The sequence below is a fragment of the Hypanus sabinus genome, chromosome 2 (assembly GCF_030144855.1).
Source record: "Hypanus sabinus isolate sHypSab1 chromosome 2, sHypSab1.hap1, whole genome shotgun sequence".
In the NCBI taxonomy this organism is placed as follows: Eukaryota; Metazoa; Chordata; class Chondrichthyes; order Myliobatiformes; family Dasyatidae; genus Hypanus; species Hypanus sabinus.
The window spans coordinates 83,264,230-83,282,369 of record NC_082707.1 but is presented as its reverse complement, the minus strand read 5'-3'; the positions used below and the strand labels follow the sequence as shown (position 1 = coordinate 83,282,369).

General features: G+C 41.7%; 1 protein-coding gene across 1 annotated transcript in view; it reads left to right on the top strand.

Moving 5' to 3' along the window:
* The window catches only part of plekhb2 (pleckstrin homology domain containing, family B (evectins) member 2), a 43,357-nt gene extending 40,251 nt beyond the window's left edge, over positions 1–3,106 (top strand). Inside the window, exon 8 of the mRNA XM_059949095.1 lies at positions 276–3,106. Coding sequence (XP_059805078.1) covers positions 276–406 — 131 coding nt within the window. The 3' untranslated portion in view covers positions 407–3,106. The remainder of the gene's footprint in view (positions 1–275) is intronic.
* Positions 3,107–18,140: the final 15,034 nt, after the last annotated feature.

Genomic DNA, 18,140 nt, shown 5'->3' with positions numbered 1-18,140 from the left:
TATACATGCCATCAACAATTATGCTGGATTTCTTTGTTACATGGTCCTTGGTTGTCTATATTTAATGATCTGGATGCAGAGAGGTGATCTGATTTGATTTCCACACCCTAGATTTGAGTGGCTAGAGTTGTGTCAGTAGTTTAGTCCAATCTTAGCTAATTATATTCCCGTAGAGGGATCTGGGATGTTTTCTGTGTTTAAGGTAAGTGTTAAGTTTGTGCTTTTAAAAGCCATGTTCATCTGATAGATTAACTTCTCACATTCATAACCCACAGGTCCTTACCCCCCGGCAACCAATCATGTTATCATTCAAGACCGGCGACGTGATGACGGAGACCTGGCACTGGGTATGGTGGCAGGAGCTGCCACTGGGATGGCACTGGGATCATTGTTCTGGGCATTCTAACGCTCTGATCGGCTCAAACAGTCTGCTGCTTCCCTAGACTTCACTTCCTGCCTGGAGCCACTCCTTGCAATTTGCACCCTTTGTGTAATTCCTTAGCACATGCTGCCCTCAGCACTCATTTACAATCCACATTGCACCTTAACCATGCTGAAACAATTCCTGAGATCTGCAGTGATGTTTCTATAGCAAAATGTGTTTATAATATATATATTGCAAGACTATAATTAACTTATTTCAGAAATGCTAAGAAAAACAATATCATGTGTTTCTCTAATCCTAATTTTATAACTTCCAAAAATATTGTTGATTGTATAAAAGAAAAGAATGATGTATGCTGGTGTGATGTGATGCAACTCCCTTGGGGGCCTCTTTTTTTTTCAAATTTTGCTTAAGATGTTATAATGAAGACTTTTGCTTATCCTTGCTGAAGTGTTCCTTTTGGTATGCAGTTAAAGTTCTTAATAATTACATAAGTTTAATGTAGAAGTGTGTCTATTTCACAGAATCTGAACTGTGCCCATTCTAGCTGCAGATAAGACAGGTGGAAATTGATGCTCTGGAGTAAAGTGAAGTCTCAGGCTGTGTTACCAGATTGTTCAATAGCTAGTTAAGTAGGCTCCTGTATTTTCACTGAAGTATTGAAGAGTTACTGCCACAGTCACAAAATAGGTTTTCAATGCTCATTTATTGGAGTTGGAGGTGTTTGATAACCACATGCATTTTGGATATGAAACGTTGCAGGTCAATCTGTTTGCTTCCGTTCTGTTACTTTGATTGTGGATTCACAGATTTCCAAAGCCGATAGCTTTAAATGATTGATTCACCAGATGTGGTGCAATGTTTTGGAGGCTGAAATTCAGGCATTTCACTTTTCAGTAAGTACTAGTTTGTTTCCTATTTTTAATTTATTGCTTTGCTTACAGAATCCCTGTATTAACTTTATCTCCTTATCCAATCTTTATCTCCTCATCACTTGTGACCAACTCTTTGCTCCTTTTTGTACAATGCTGTCCATAGCATCATCATCAAATGCTTTTGTCCAATGCTTCAACCTGACAGAGTGATTTGTGCTCAACTTATCCTTGAGGGCGCAGAAACGGTAAATACAGAAGTGAACTTAGCAGGGATCAATAGGGCTGACAATGAAATTGAAAGATTAGTGTAGGCCAGATATAGAAGCTGTGAATACTTAATCTGGGTGGTGAGGTATTGATTTCATAAGTGGTTGAGTTAAGAAAATTTACTTTGAAATGAAGGAACCATTTAAAATGTGTCATTGCTGTAAGCAGTCTCATATATTGGCTGTGGATTACCAAACAACGCTGTTTCAATTATTGAGTTAATAACTTCAAATTTATTTGAAGTACTTAATTGCAGTCCCATCTGGTCTAAATGTAGTTCAGAGCTGTAATGACAATACACATCCATATTTAATATTTTCCTCATGAGCTTTGAAATACAAGTCTTTACCTCCCCACCCTCGAGAAAGTAAAGCCGAGATCACTGAGGTCTTAGATGATACCTTACTAGAGTACTATTGCAAAAAGTACTTGAAGAAAAACTTTTAATTGAAAGAGGTGAGGGAAAAAATTGTTTTCAATTTATCTTGTCCTTGTATTGACAACTTTAAATTGCTTTTGGGTAATTTGTGCCTTTAGTTTTAACCTCTGTCAAAATCAAAGTTTTAGTGTAAATGTTACAATAAACTGTTTTTCTCCAAAGCAGCCTGCAAATTCCAATTAATCAATAGACCAGTATAATTTTAGTTGTAGTTTCAATTTGGGCACCACCAGCTGTTACAGTACATTATCCTCTTCAGGCGTACTGATTTCACAAAAGGCTGACAAGTTGAAGTCTCCACATGTGGCCTTGGGCCTGCAATTGTCCTCCCAGTATCCTTGTGTTTATAATGTGAAGATGTAGGGTAAAAGCTAAATATTGATCCAGTCCATTTTTCCTTCGTTGACAGGAAGGTGGGACCTATGTAATCATTAATCCTTGTGCAATATGATAGTTTTGTGCAAGGTTTCCTGGAGTTTTGGTTGAACTGTGTGGAGAGGTCTTTAAGTCCATTGTCAAGCTTACATAGAGGCACTGTGTCTAGCCAGAAGCACAGAACTTCAAATCTCAATGATGTCCTGAGCATTTTCTAACCAAAGTAGGTGTATCAGCTTTTTAGAGTACAAATGATTCTTCATAGCCCGAGAAGATTTACAACAAAAAGTGGACTACTTTCAGGAGAAGGAAGAAAATAACAAATCAAGAGAGAACAGTCAAATCTGAAGCACTGAATTAGTGGAGGTAAAGTGGTAGGTCAAGAATCACAAAATGGTGAAAGAATGAAGGAAGCGCTGGAAATCCAAGTAAATTTTCAGTTTTGATTGAGGACACAAGTTAGGTGCCACAGTGACAGGGAGTTTATTGGAAAATTCATGAGTGGGCTTTAAATGGTTTAACCTTGTAGCTGCTGGTTATGATTTTAATTTTATTACTCACATTTGCCATATAGATACTTGGCAAAGCATCTTGTCCTTTGAAATTACAATGTCTCTGTGCAGATTTAAAATTTATACTTCAATCATTTGTTTGATTATCTGCTGAACATGCTTTAGAAATTGCTCAATCAGTTTCAGTAGAGTGATTTATAAACTTTATTGTAGAATTTAAGTTTGTGTAATTAAATAAACAAATATAATTGCATTTACAGTTGTCTGATTTTTAAGACCAGTGATCCAGTTAATAACTTTGTGGTGTGAGGTTGTTTACTCAGTGTGTATCCACTGCCCTCTGACAACATATGATAGAAACATTTTGTTTGGATAGTGATGAGAGGGACTACAACAGAATACAAGAGGATATTACAGAATGGGTTAATATATCTCTGTAGCTATTTCCTACCAAAGTATGTAGACAAGTCAAGGTGGGGTAGAATGCTAAAGAGACCCGAGGACAGGTACAAAAAATAATTTGATAGAAGGCTTTTATGCCCTTATCCGCGGGTTCCGCATGTGCGGATTCAACCAACCGTGGATCTGGAAAACCTGGAAGTTCTCTCTCCAGCACTCGTTATTTGAGCATGTACAGACAACTTTTTCTTGTAATTATTCCCTAAACAATACAGTATACCAACTATTTACGTAGCAATTACATTGTATTAGGTATTATAAGTAATCTAGAGATGATTTAAAAGTACAGGCAGTCCCCAGATTATGAATGAGTTCCATTCCTGAGTTCGTCTTTAAAACGGATTTGAAGTCGGAACAGGTACATCCAGTACTATTTAGCGTCAGTTAGTCAAACGTTTGTCTTAGTATATAGTTTATATTTTATCTTTCTATGCATATAAAACACTTAAGAAACGTATGTATTTCAATATTCAAACCACTGCATTGCTTAGTAATAATTGTAGCTTTCATCAGGGCAGGGCCTTTCACATTATCCATTATCCATTGTTCCGATCGTTGACAGACTGTAGCCTAACGCTTTTCCAATGACTGATGGCGTTTCACCTCTTTCCGATCGCTTTATTATTTCCATTTTATTTTCAATTGTGATCCTGCTTATTTTCGTGAACAGGAACACTGCGGATTCAGAGCTGCGCCGGGTTTTAAAGAACACCGCACTGAGACAGGTTAAATAAGGTCTGGGGTTCTGCTCAGTCCTAAGGTCCACCGTATTGAGACAGGTTAAGTAAGGTCTGGGGTTCCGCTGGGTCCTAAGGTCCACCGTATTGAGACAGGTTAAATAAGGTCTGGGGTTCCGCTGGGTCCTAAGGTCCACCGTATTGAGACAGGTTAAATAAGGTCTGGGGTTCCGCTGGGTCCTAAGGTCCACCGTATTGAGACAGGTTAAATAAGGTCTGGGGTTCCGCTGGGTCCTAAGGTCCACCATATTGAGACAGGTTAAATAAGGTCTGGGGTTCCGCTGGGTCCTAAGGTCCACCGTATTGAGACAGGTTAAATAAGGGGCTTGAGCATCCGAAATTTTTGGTATCCACGGGGGTCCCGGAACCAATCCCCCATGGATAAGGAGAGCCGACTGTACTTGGGTTTTCCACTTTTCAAATTCCAGAGAGAGGGCGTGAACAAGTAGGGAGTTTAATCTTTCGGATGCTTAGCATAGTTCTGGTTGCTGTACTGTAGAAAGGATATAAAGATTAGCTCTATTTGTTACATATACATTGGAACGTACGGTGAAGTTTGCTTGAGTCTAATCAACTCAGCAAGGATTGAGTTGGACAGCCCGCAGGTGTTGCCACACTTCCAACGCCAACCGGGCACGCTCACAACTCTGCAATCTCAAGTTGCATGCCTTTGGAAAGCGGGCAGAAACTCTCACACCTGGAGGAAATCCATCCAGTCATAAGGGGAGCGTATAAACTCCTTACAGACAGCAGTGAGAATCAAACCCCAGTCTTGCAGCTAGTGTTACTATGCATCAAAGAAAGTTCAGAATTTATAAGAATACCAGCCAATTAAATATATACACGTGGTGGCCACTTTAGTAGGTACAGGAGTGGAATCTGGTGTGACCTTCTCTTGTCGTAGCCCATCCACATGTCGCCTGTTCGTAGATACTTTTTTGCACACCACTGTTATGATGGTGTGGTTATTTGAGTTACTGTCACCTTCCTGTCAGCTGGAACCAGTCTGGCCATTCTCCTCTAATCTCTCTCATTAACAAGACCTTTTCACCTACAGAACTGCCGCTCTGGATATTTTTTTTTCTTTTATTTTTACATAATTCTCTGTAAACTCCAGAGGCTGTTGTGCATGAAAATCCCAGGGAATCAGCAGTTTCTGAGATACTCAAACCACCCCTGCTGGCCCCAACAATCATTCCACACTCAAAGTCACTTTTCTTCACCATTTAGATGTTTGGTCTGAACAACGACTGAACTTTTTGACCATGTCTGCATGGTTTTCTGCATTGAGTTGCTGTCACATGATTGGCTGATTAGATATTTGCACCAATGAGCTTATGTACAGGTGTACCTAATAAAATGGCCTCTGAGTGTTTACCAGGGGATACACAGTGCTTTGAGAAAAGACTGAGAGGCAAATTCAAGGTTTTAAAAATTATGTTTTTGATAAAGCAGTGACAAAAAGTGTTTCTTCTTGAGAAGAATGCAGAAGATGTTATAAGATGGACACAAAGCAATCCAATACAGAATTCAGAAGAGTGCATTCGACTGCTCACCCCCCCCCCCCCCCACCACCACCACCCCATCCTCCTGAAGAGAATGTGTGGGATTAGCTGCCTCTGGAATTGGTTGAGGCTAATAATCTAGGGAGGCTAGACCAGCATATGAGGGAGAGGGTAACACTGAAGAAGTTTTTTTGAGCAAAAATCCTAAATGGGTCACTAGTGCTGATGTGGACTGGTTGCATTGAATGCTGTTTTTGTGCCATTCAAGCAGTGAGCAACATAATGGCCCTCCTCAAACTTTAATTTCATTCTTTCCCTTCAGTGCTTTCCTGAGCACTGAAGTTCTCTACAGTTTCAACTCCGTATCACTGAACACATTCAGGGTTGATGCAAAGCCAATTTCCTTGATTATTCAGCTACCTCCCCAAGTGATCAGGGATTTTGCACAATTTCAAGTGGATTGCTTAAAAGTAAACTATTCCCAAAGAAACACTGAATGGAAAAGTTGAAGTTATGAAAAGCATCTGTAAAGTCTTTAGTTTGCATTATTCATTGTTTCTGCTGTTATACAATTATAGCACATTTTTCATTACTGTGGTGTGGACATGTGTTCTGTTTGTGTTTATTAACCTGTGGGCTTTTGTATTGACCTTCAATACTACCTCTAGACTTGGCCTAATGAATTAATAGAAATTAGGTCTCCAAGTAATTATACTTTATTGAAATAGCCAAGCAGACAACATGAGTAATCACCTATTTAAAAATTGCAACACCCATCCCTTTTTGCTATTTCAAGAAAGCTATATCATATCTCCACCACCCAGGCTCTGCCTGCTTCTCACTACTGCCATTGGCAGGAGGTACAAAAGCCTGAATCCACAGCATCAGGTTCAGGAATGGTTATTACTCTTCTTGCCAATGATCCTGAACCAATTTGGAGAACTTCAATCACCACTACTCTGAGCTGGTTCTGTGACCTACTCTCTCACATTCGTGGAATTGTTATGACTCATTTTCAGTACTATTTTTTATTTGCATGGTTCATCTTTTGAACATTGATTGTTTGACAATGTTTGTAGTTTATTAATAAATTCTACTGTTTCTCCCTGTAACTAGTTTCAAGAAAACAAATTGAGTAGAATACAGTAAAGTGTATGTACTTTGATCATAAATTGAATGTTGAACCACCAGTTCAGTTGCAAAGGTGACAGAGTGTTTGGTTTTTTGTTGACATTTGAAGATGTGTTCATTTATTTCTCCTCGTTGGTGTGTGTGGTGGAGGGGGGGGGGGGAGTGTGGAAGAGCAGGGGGATAAACACATTTAGATCCAGGCAAAACACTTTTCCCCTGGAGCAACTGAGCTCCCCCAACGCAACAAGCTTTTGCTTTTCCATGTCAAGACTGCACTTTCAAATGGAGAAGCACTGCCGTGGGTATGAACCTCAGCAGAACAATCTGGAAGTTCCAATCTGATGAATTTCAAAAGTTCTTATTTTTTGGGGAGGTCGGTGGTTGTGCAGAATTCTGCTAAACATTGGTCATGTGCTTTGAACCAGAAGTATCTCCTCGTAAACATTATTTTCACTTGGGTTCAACTTCGGGCAATAAACTTTTGAGGGCATCTGTCACATCTTACAGGAGTGTGACTTTTCATCTTTTTTGGACATTGCTCTAAAGTTAGAAATGATCGATTGTTCCTTGTATTCTTTTAATGTTCAGAGTTCAAATCAAACAGTCAGTAAGTGTAGCTTTTATCAGCTGGACACTAGTCACTTTAACTTGATTGAAGATTCACTTACAGGCCAGGTTGAGCCTCACTGGTCTAAAATGAGATAGGAGCAATTCTCTTAACAAAATGGCAGACTTTTTTTTCCATTTTTCTTCACGATACAATGCTGTTGTCACTTTTAAAGAAAAAGAATGTGGAACTGTGATTGAGTGGCAATATACAGCAGCTAAAATGAAGCAGACAATTGAAGTTCAGCAGCTGACTCAGAGTATCAGCTCGGGTAATATTGCCCATGGATCTCTCTGCTTTTCTTTCCCACGCTTGGAAAGCACACTTCAAAGCAAATATCATCTTTCAAAATGATCGACGCTCCTATCTGAAATGTTACATTGTAAGGTTTTTCAACCATACTGAGAAAGGGCCATGATTATATACTGGAATGTGAGCAGGGGAAAGCAATGAAGCTTGAGGTAACATCATAACAACCTTCGCAATTGTCAGTGTCGCTGAATTGTATGCATAAGATGAACTCCAAACATTTAAATTAGTGAAATGGATTTTGATATATATTTTACTGAAAGAGTTGACATTATGTGACTTTAAAAAAAATGGTAGTGGTATATGTATTGAGTCATTTCTTATAGACTTGGGCATAACAATGGCTTCCCCCCACTCCCTTTCCCTGATAGAAGATCCTGCCTTATACTAGTGTATAATTGTATCAATTATCTTCCTTCCATTGGATTGTTATTCGTAGGAATGGCAACAGGCTTTTCTAGTTGGATGAGTGGAGCCTTCCAACAGAATATTTTCCTTTCCCCACAGGTCCCCCTTCTAATCTGAGAAGGTTTACCTTTCCCTATGCTTGGGTTGGTGGTGGAGTTTCAAACTGCATTAGACCAGACGGCCCCTCAAATCTGGTTCTCTGCTCAGTTTGATAAAGGCTGCACTTCACATCTACTTTGTTAGGTATATTTGTTGAGGGATATGCAATCAAAAATTTCCATGATCTCAAATTTGAAATTGTTCTTGGGACTGCGGCCAATCGGAGATGAGCGAGGGAAGAGGTGACTCTCACAGGGCGGTGAGTGTGCATCAGAAAGTAGCACTCGATGGGAGTACTGGCGTTTGAACAGTAGTCAATCAGTGATTGGGATAGGTCTGGTCCCAGGGTAGATATTCTAAATCGGAGAAAGACAAATTTTGTTGCGACCAGAAAGGATCTGGCAAGTGTGGATTGGGACAGGCTGTTTTCTGGCAAAGGTGTACTTGGTAAGTGGGAGGCCTTCAAAGGTGAAAATTTGAGAATACAAAGCTTGTATGTGTCTGTCAGAATAAAGGTTTAAGGAGCCTTAGTTTTCAGTAGATATAGAGGCCCTGGTTAAGGAAAAAAAGGAGTTGAATAGCAGGTATAGGGAGATAGGAACAATTTAAGTACTTATAAGAAATGCAAGAGAACACATAAGAAAGAAATCCAGAGGGCTAAAAGAAGGCATGAGGTTGTCCTAGCAGACAAGGTGAAGGAAAACCCAAGGAATTCTACAGGATTGCTAGGGACAAAATTAGTCCTGTGGAAGATCAGAATGGTCATCTGTGTGTGGAGACAAAAGAATTGTGGGAGATCTTAAATGGATTTTTTGCATCTGTGTTTACTCAAAAGAATACACAGAGCCTATAGAAATGAGGCAAAGTAGCAGTGAGGTCATGGATCCCTATACAGATCACAGAGGCAGAAGTGTTTGCTGCCTTGAGGCAAATAAGGGTGGACAAATCCCCAGGCCTTGACGAAGTGTTCACTCGGACCCTGTGTGAGGCAAGTGCAGACATTGTAGGGGCACAAGCAGAGATATTTAAATCATCCTTAGTGATAGGTGAGGCACTGGAGAATTGGAGGTAGCTAATGCTGTTCTGTTGCTTTAAAAAAGGCTCTAAGAAGAATTGATTAGAGCCAAGGCAACGGATGTTGTCTACATCGACTTCTTCAAAGCATTTGACAGGGCCTCCCATGGGTGGTTGGTCAAGAAGGTTCAATCGCTTCAAGATTAGATAGTAAATTGTATTAAATATCGGCTTTGCGAGAGAAGCCAGGAAGTGGTAGGAAATGGTTGCCTCTCTGACTGGAGGTCTGTAACTAGTGGAGTGCCGCAGGGATTGGTGCTGGGTTCAATGTTTTTTGTTATCTCTATCAACTAACTGGATGATAATGTGGTTAACTGGATCAGCAAATTTGCAGATGACTCTGAGAATGGGGACAGCAAGGAAAGCTATCAAAGCTTGCAGTGGGATCTGATCCAGTTGGAAAAATGGGCTGAAAATGGCAGATGGGATTTAATGCAGACAAATGTGAGGTGTTGCACTTTGGGTGGATCAACCAGGTCTTACGCAGTGAGTGGTAGGGCACTGAGGAGTACAGTAGAACAAAGGGATCTGGGAATGCAGATCCATAATTCATTGAAAGTGGCATCACAGGTAGACAGGGTCATAAAGAAAGGTTTTGGCCTTCATAGATCAAAGTACTGAGTACAGGGCTTGGGACGTTAAGCTGAAGTTATATAAGATGATCGTGAGGCCCAATTTGGATATTGTGTGCAGCTTTGGTCACCTACCTACAGGAAATTTGTAAATAAGATTGAAAGAGTGTCGAGAAGATTTACAAGGATGTTGCCAGGTCTGGGGGACTGGAGTAATAAAGAAAGATTGAATAGGATGGTACTTTATTCCCTAGAATGTAGAAGATTTAGGGGAGATTAGGTAGAGGAATACAAACTTATGTAGATAGGGTAAATGCAAGCAGGCTTTCTCCACTGAAGACTACAGCTACATGTCAAGGGTTAAGGGGGAAAGGTGAAATGTTTAAGGGAAACATGAAGGGAAATTTGTTCACTCAGAGGGCGCTGAGTGTGAAATGAGCTACCAGCCCATGTGGAGGATGCAATTTTGATTTAAGCATCAAAGGAAGTTTGGATAGGTATATGGATGGTAGGGGTATGGGGGGGGGGTTATGGTCCTGGTGCAGGTCGATGGGAGTAGGCTGTTTAAATAGTTCAGCATGGTCTAGATGAGCTGAAAGGCCAGTTTCTGTGCTGTACATTTCTATGACTGTGGGAGTATAACAAGGTAATAATTCATTCTGGGTATTCTAGCATAACCATGTAATTTTATTAGCTGTTGGGTATAGTACTCAACTCACAAGTTAGTCTGCACCCCTTCAATGCAAGGTGACTTCATAATTTAATTCTTTGAGTCTGCTGCCATCATGCCAAAATATCCTCCTTGATGTTGTCTGTCCACAAATAAATGCAATACAAGAAAAAATTGTGTTGACTTTGTAAATGTGTTTTCTCAGCATCTTTGGATACAACTGGATGTGACAGCACCTGCACAGGGCATATTATGGAAGTGGTGTCAGAAAGAGTTGCTTTTCATTGAGTAATCAATTGCTGGAGTTTGTGATGAAGCAGCTGGGCTCAGCTAATGAGCTGAGACACAATAATGGGAAATAGATATTTTAGAAGGACTGGATTTATGGGCTAAAGATTGTCTTTATCTGGCTGTTGTAGCAGAAGAGTAGTATATTGCAAAACCAGATTTGTTCACAATCCAGCAAAAGTAATTGGGCATTGTCAGAATTTAGCCTCCAATGGCAGACTCCTGCTGGAGGAAATTAAACTAAAAATTTAGCATTTGGAATGAATGTTAATTGTGTTGAAGGATTAGGGCATTTCACAGAATGGTAATCAATCTCCAGTTTGTTGTCCTATAGACTTGGTGTTACAGCAAATTCCTGTTCCCAGGTGTCATGCTGAAGAAGTTGTACAATGAGTCTTCCTTTACTTTCTTCCATGGGACTGACCTTCACAGGAAAGCCGACAGAGTTTCCTATTTGAAAGAGTGAAGAAGCATCACAACGTGTTCATTCTCCTTCCTACATGGGTATCCATTCTAGCTGGTTACTGAATAATAATCTGAGAGGGGAGCAATTTCCTGTAGTTAGGCATGAAAGAGACTTTACTAATATCTCCTAGGTCCTGTTGATCAGTAAATGAACTGAGGACCACCTTGTAATTCAATCTTTTGCCTGCTTATCAACTGAGCCATTTCATTTGGAAGCAGGTTTGTTTCAGATAACTTGGGAATAAATGTTCTCAGGGAAATGTATGGAAGAAATATGGCAAATATTCAGGGGATATTTGTGTGGAGTTCTGCATAGTTATGTTCCAATGAGACAGGGAAAGGATAGTGGTGTACAAAGGCTGTAGTCAAGAAGAAAAGAAGAGCTTACGAAAGGTTAAAAAAACTAGGTAATGATCAAGAGCTATAAGGCTAGCAGGCAGGAGCTCAAGAAAGAAACTGGGAGAGCTAGAAGGGGGCATGAAAAAGCCTTGGTGGACAGGATTAAGGAAAACCACAGGGCATTCTACAAGTATGTGAAGAGCATGAGGATAAGACATGAGAGGATAGGACCACTCAAGTGTGACAGTGGAAAAGTGTGTTTGGGATCGGATGAGATAGCAGAGGTACTTAATGAATGCTTTGCTTCAGTATTCACTACAGAAAAGGACCTTGGCAATTGTAGGGATGTTTTACAGTGGACTGAAAAGCTTGAACATGTAGATATTAAGGAAGAGGATGGGCTGGAGTTTTTGGAAAGTATCAAGTTGGATAAATCACCAGGACTGGATGAGATGTACTCCAGGCTACTGTGGGAGGTGAGGGATTGCTGAGCCTCTGGCAATGATCTTTGCATCATCAATTGGGACAGGAGAGGTTCCGGAGGATAGGAGGGTTGCGGATGTTGTTCCCTTATTCAAGAAAGGGAGTAGGGATAGCCCAGGAAATTATAGACCAGTGGGTCTTTCTTCAGTGGTGGGTAAGTTGATGGAGAAGACCCCTGAGAGGAAGGATTTATGAACATTTGGAGAGGCATAATATGATTAAGAATAGTCAGCATGGCTTTGTTAAAGGCAGGTCATGCCTTACAAGCCTGATTGAATTTTTTGAGGATGTGACTAAACACATTGATGAAGGAAGATCAGTAGATTTAGTGTATATGGATTTGAACATGGTATTTGACAAGCATGGTACCCCATGCAAGGCTTATTGAGAAAGTTAGGAGGCATGGGATCCATGGGGACATTGCTTTGTGGATCCAGAACTGGCTTGCCCACAGAAGGCAAAGAGTGGTTGTAGACGGGTCATATTCTACATGGAGGTCAGTCACCAGTGGTGTGCCTCAGGGATCTGTTCTGGGACCCTTACTCTTTGTGATTTTTATAAATGACCTGGATGAGGAAGTGGAGGGATGGGTTAGTAAATTTGCTGATGTCACAAAGGTTTGGGGTGTTCTGGATAGTGTGGAGGGCTGTCAGAGGCTACAGCCGAATATCGATAGGATGCAAAACTTGGCTGAGAAATGGCAGATGGAGTTCAACCCAGTTAAGTGTGACGTGGTTCATTTTGATGTTAGAATATAGTATTAATGGTAAGACTCTTGGCAGAGTGGAAGATCAGAGGGATCTTGGTGTCTGAGTCCATAGGACACTCAAAGCTGCTGCGCGGGTTGACTGTGGTTAAGAAAGCATACAGTGTACTGGCCTTCATCAATCGTGGGATTGTGTTTAGGAGCTGAGAAGTAATGTTGCAGCTATATAGGACCCTGGTCAGACGCCACTTGGAGTACTGTGTTCAGTTCTGGTTGCCTCACTATAGGAAGGATGTGGAAACCATAGAAAGGGTGCAGTGGAGATTTGCAAGGATGTTGCCTAGATTGAGGAGCATGCCTTATGAAAATATATTGAGTGAACTCAGTTTTTTTTCCTTGGAGCAACGGAGGATGAGAGGTGACCTGATAGAGGTGTATAAGATGATGAGATGATGGCTAGCACGAGAGCGTACAGTTTTAAGATGCTTGGAAGTAGGTATAGAGGAGATGTCAGGGATAAGCTTTTTACGCAGAGAGTGGTGAATGCATGGATTCGGTTGCTGGCGACGGTGGTGGAGGCGGATACATTAGGGTCTTTTAAGAGACTCCTGGACAGGTATATGAAGCTCAGAAAATAGAGTGCTATCGGTAACCCTAGGTAATTTCTAAGGTAGGGAGCTGTTCAGCACAACTTTGTGGGCTGAAGGGCCTGTATTGTGCTGTAGGTTTTCTATGTTTCTATAATATAAACTATGTCTACTGTTTTATAGCTTTAATTTAATGTCACTCAAGACAAACAGCAAAGAAATATCATTGCAAATTTTCAGAGCCAGACATCCCATTTTCCATTTTTGTTTCAATATACAGTATGTTTGACCTAAGATAGTATAACAGTAATGAAGGTGTTAAAGTTCATAAGTTGCTGGATATTTGTTTCTGATTTATATTTCCTGTCAAGAAAAAATGTGTAGTACTTGGATAATTGGATATGGATCTTGTTAACAATTTTCAAAGAGCTTTGATGTCAGAAATATTTCTTTCTTGATGATTCATGAGCATCAATGTGGCATGGCTTCTTTAAATTTCTTCTAACACAGTAAATTTGACAACTGGAAGAGTGTCCCCAGTGAGGAGATATTTGAGGCATCATCCCAGGGTGTTAAATGAGGGTTCACATAGGGTTTTGGACAATGAGGGGCGTCAGAATAGAGTGTAGCGCTGTGTTGAATAGCAGAGAAATTGTTTACCAAGGACAATTTATTTTGTCCAAATGGAGGTGTATTTCAAAGACAAAGTTGTTTGTTTTTTGATGCGGAGATGCAATGAAAAATGCAACACAAGTGCATGGCATCAATGTGTGTTCACAAGAAAAACATAGAACATAGAATAGTACTGCACAGTACCGGCCCTTCAGCCCACAATGCTGTGCCGACCCTTAAACCCTGCCTCCCATATGACCACAACCTTAAATTCATCCATGTACCTGTCTAATAGCCTCTTAAAATTTCAATGGTGTATCTGCCTCCACCACTGACTCAGACAGTGCATTCAAAAAAACCAACCAACCACCAGCATAAACATAAGTTGTACACAGTTTTTACAGGGACGAATGACACAAGTCTGTTTTTGTGCAAAGAAGTCATAGTGTTGCTAAGCTATAGTGATTAGGGTTTTGCTGGTTGGTTCAAAAACAAAATGGTTAAAGGGAAATGGTGCTTGAACCTGGTAGTGTGGGTCTTCCGGTTTCTGTACCTCCTGCCTGATGATAGCTGAAAGCAGATGGACCTCCTGGATGGCAGGCATCTTTGACGATGGAGTTGCCATGATGATGGATGGCAGGGATCTTTGACGATGGAGTTGCCATGATGATGGATGGCAGGGATCTTTGACTATGGAGTAGCCATGATGATGGATGGCAGGGATCTTTGACGATGCAGTTGCCATGATGATGGATGGCAGGGATCTTTGATGATGGAGTTGCCATGATGATGGATGGCAGGGATCTTTGACTATGGAGTAGCCATGATGATGGATGGCAGGGATCTTTGACGATGCAGTTGTCATGATGATGGATGGCAGGGATCTTTGACGATGGAGTTGCCATGATGATGGATGGCAGCCATCTTTGACGATGGAGTTGCCATATTGATGGATGGCAGCCATCTTTGACTATGGAGTTGCCATGATGATGGATGGCAGCCATCTTTGACTATGGAGTTGCCATGATGATGGATGGCAGCCATCTTTGATGTTTCAGTTGCCATGTTGATGGATGGCAGGGATCTTTGATGATGGAGTTGCCATGATGATGGATGGCAGCCATCTTTGACGATGGAGTTGCCATGATGATGGATGGCAGGGATCTTTGATGTTTCAGTTGCCATGTTGATGGATGGCAGGGATCTTTGATGATGGAGTTGCCATGTTGATGGATGGCAGGGATCTTTGACTATGGAGTAGCCATGATGACGGATGGCAGGGATCTTTGACGATGCAGTTGCCATGATGATGGATGGCAGGGATCTTTGACGATGGAGTTGCCATGTTGATGGATGGCAGGGATCTTTGACGATGGAGTTGCCATGATGATGGATGGCAGAAATCTTTGATGATGGAGTTGCCATGATGATGGATGGCAGCCACCTTTGATGTTTCAGTTGCCATGTTGATGGATGGCAGGGATCTTTGATGATGGAGTTGCCATGATGATGGATGGCAGCCATCTTTGATGATGGAGTTGCCATGATGATGGATGGCAGGGATCTTTGATGTTTCAGTTGCCATGTTGATGGATGGCAGGGATCTTTGACGATGGAGTTGCCATGATGATGGATGGCAGGGATCTTTGACGATGGAGTTGCCATGTTGATGGATGGCAGGGATCTTTGACGATGGAGTTGCCATGATGATGGATGGCAGGGATCTTTGATGATGGAGTTGCCATGATGATGGATGGCAGGGATCTTTGACGATGGAGTTGCCATGATGATGGATGGCAGGGATCTTTGACGATGGAGTTGCCATGATGATGGATGGCAGGGATCTTTGACGATGGAGTTGCCATGATGATGGATGGCAGGGATTTTTGATGATGGAGTTGCCATGATGATAGATGGCAGCCATCTTTGATGTTTCAGTTGCCATGATGATGGATGGCAGCCACCTTTGACGATGGAGATGCCATGATGATGGATGGCAGGGATCTTTGACGATGGAGTTGCCATGTTGATGGATGGCAGGGATCTTTGACGATGGAGTTGCCATGATGATGGATGGCAGGGATCTTTGACTATGGAGTAGCCATGATGATGGATGGCAGGGATCTTTGACGATGGAGCTGCCATGATGATGAACAGCAGGGATCTTTGACGATGGAGCTGCCATGATGATGAATGGCAGGGATCGTTGACGATGGAGTTGCTATGATGATGGATGACAGGGATCTTTGACAATGGAGCAGCCATGTTGATGGATGGCAGGGATCTTTGACGATGGAGTTGCCATGATGATGGATGGCAGGGATCTTTGACGATGGAGCTGCCATGATGATGGACGGCAGGGATCTTTGACTATGGAGTAGCCATGATGATGGATTGCAGCGATCTTTGATGATGGAGTTGCCATGATGATGGATGGCAGCCATCTTTGATGATGGAGTTGCCATGATGATGGATGGCAGCCACCTTTGATGATGGAGTTGCCATGATGATGGATGGCAGCCATCTTTGATGATGGAGTTGCCATGATGATGGATGGCAGCCACCTTTGATGATGGATTTGCCATGATGATGGATGGCAGCCATCTTTGATGATGGATTTGCCATGATGATGGATGGCAGCCATCTTTGACGGTGGAGTTGCCATGATGATGGATTCCATGGATCTTTGATGATGGAGTTGCCATGATGATGGATGGCAGGGATCTTTGACGATGGAGTTGCCATGATGATGGATGGTAGGGATCTTTGATGATGGAGTTGCCATGATGATGGATGGCAGTCATCTTTGATGTTTCAGTTGCCATGTTGATGGATGGCAGTGATCTTTGATGATGGAGTTGCCATGATGATGGTTGGCAGCCATCTTTGACGATGGAGTTGCCATGATGATGGATGACAGGGATCTTTGACGATGGAGTTGCCATGTTGATGGATGGCAGCCATCTTTGACGATGGAGTTGCCATGATGATGGACGGCAAGGATCTTTGACTATGGAGTAGCCATGATGATGGATGGCAGGGATCTTTGACGATGCAGTTGCCATGATGATGGATGGCAGGGATCTTTGACGATGGAGTTGCCATGATGATGGATGGCAGCCATCTTTGACGATGGATTTGCCATGATGATGTATGGCAGGGATCTTTGAGGATGGAGTTGCCATGATGATGGATGGCAGCCATCTTTGACGATGAAGTTGCCATGATGATGGATGGCAGCCATCTTTGATGATGAAGTTGCCATGATGATGGATGGCAGGGATCTTTGACGATGGAGCTGCCATGATGATGGATGGCAGGGATCTTTGACGATGGAACTGCCATGATGATGAACGGCAGGGATCTTTGACGATGGAGCTGCCATGATGATGAATGGCAGGGATCATTGACGATGGAGTTGCTATGATGATGGATGACAGGGATCTTTGACAATGGAGCAGCCATCATGATGGATGGCAGGGATCTTTGACGATGGAGCTGCCATCATGATGGATGGCAGGGATCTTTGACGATGGAGCTGCCATGATGATGGATGGCAGGGATCTTTGACGATGGAGCTGCCATGATGATGGATGGCAGGGATCTTTGTCGATGGAGCTGCCATGATGTTGAATGGCAGGGATCTTTGACGATGGAGTTGCCATGATGATGGATGGCAGGGATCTTTGACGATGGAGCTGCCATGATGATGGATGGCAGGGATCTTTGACGATGGAGCTGCCATGATGATGGATGGCAGGGATCTTTGACGATGGAGTTGCCATGATGATGGATGATGGACAAAAAAAAGGTATGTTACAGGCATGTAATATTCTGAAATTTGAGCAGTCTTGAAAGGTATCAGTACTAACCTTTCAATCATTTTCTGAGAAGTTTCTAAGTTACTCTTTATCTCACGTTCTTGAATATTTCCAGTGGTTTATACTAAAGGGGGTTCTTTTTCAGAAAATAATGCAAACAAATGTTCAATATCTTCAAAGCAAGTGGCAGAGTGGTGTTACGTACCCCGTATCTGGGTCACTTACCAGCAAAGATAGAGAAGTCTGTTGAAGTCTGTTGGTACTATTTTTAACAGTATTTATTGATAAAAATACACAAAAATAATATCAATGCAAACATACAGATAATATACGTCGTCAATACTAAATCTAAATGCGCGGGTATAATAATAATCAATAAGAAATAGCTATCGTTGTCTAGGGGATAACGTATTGT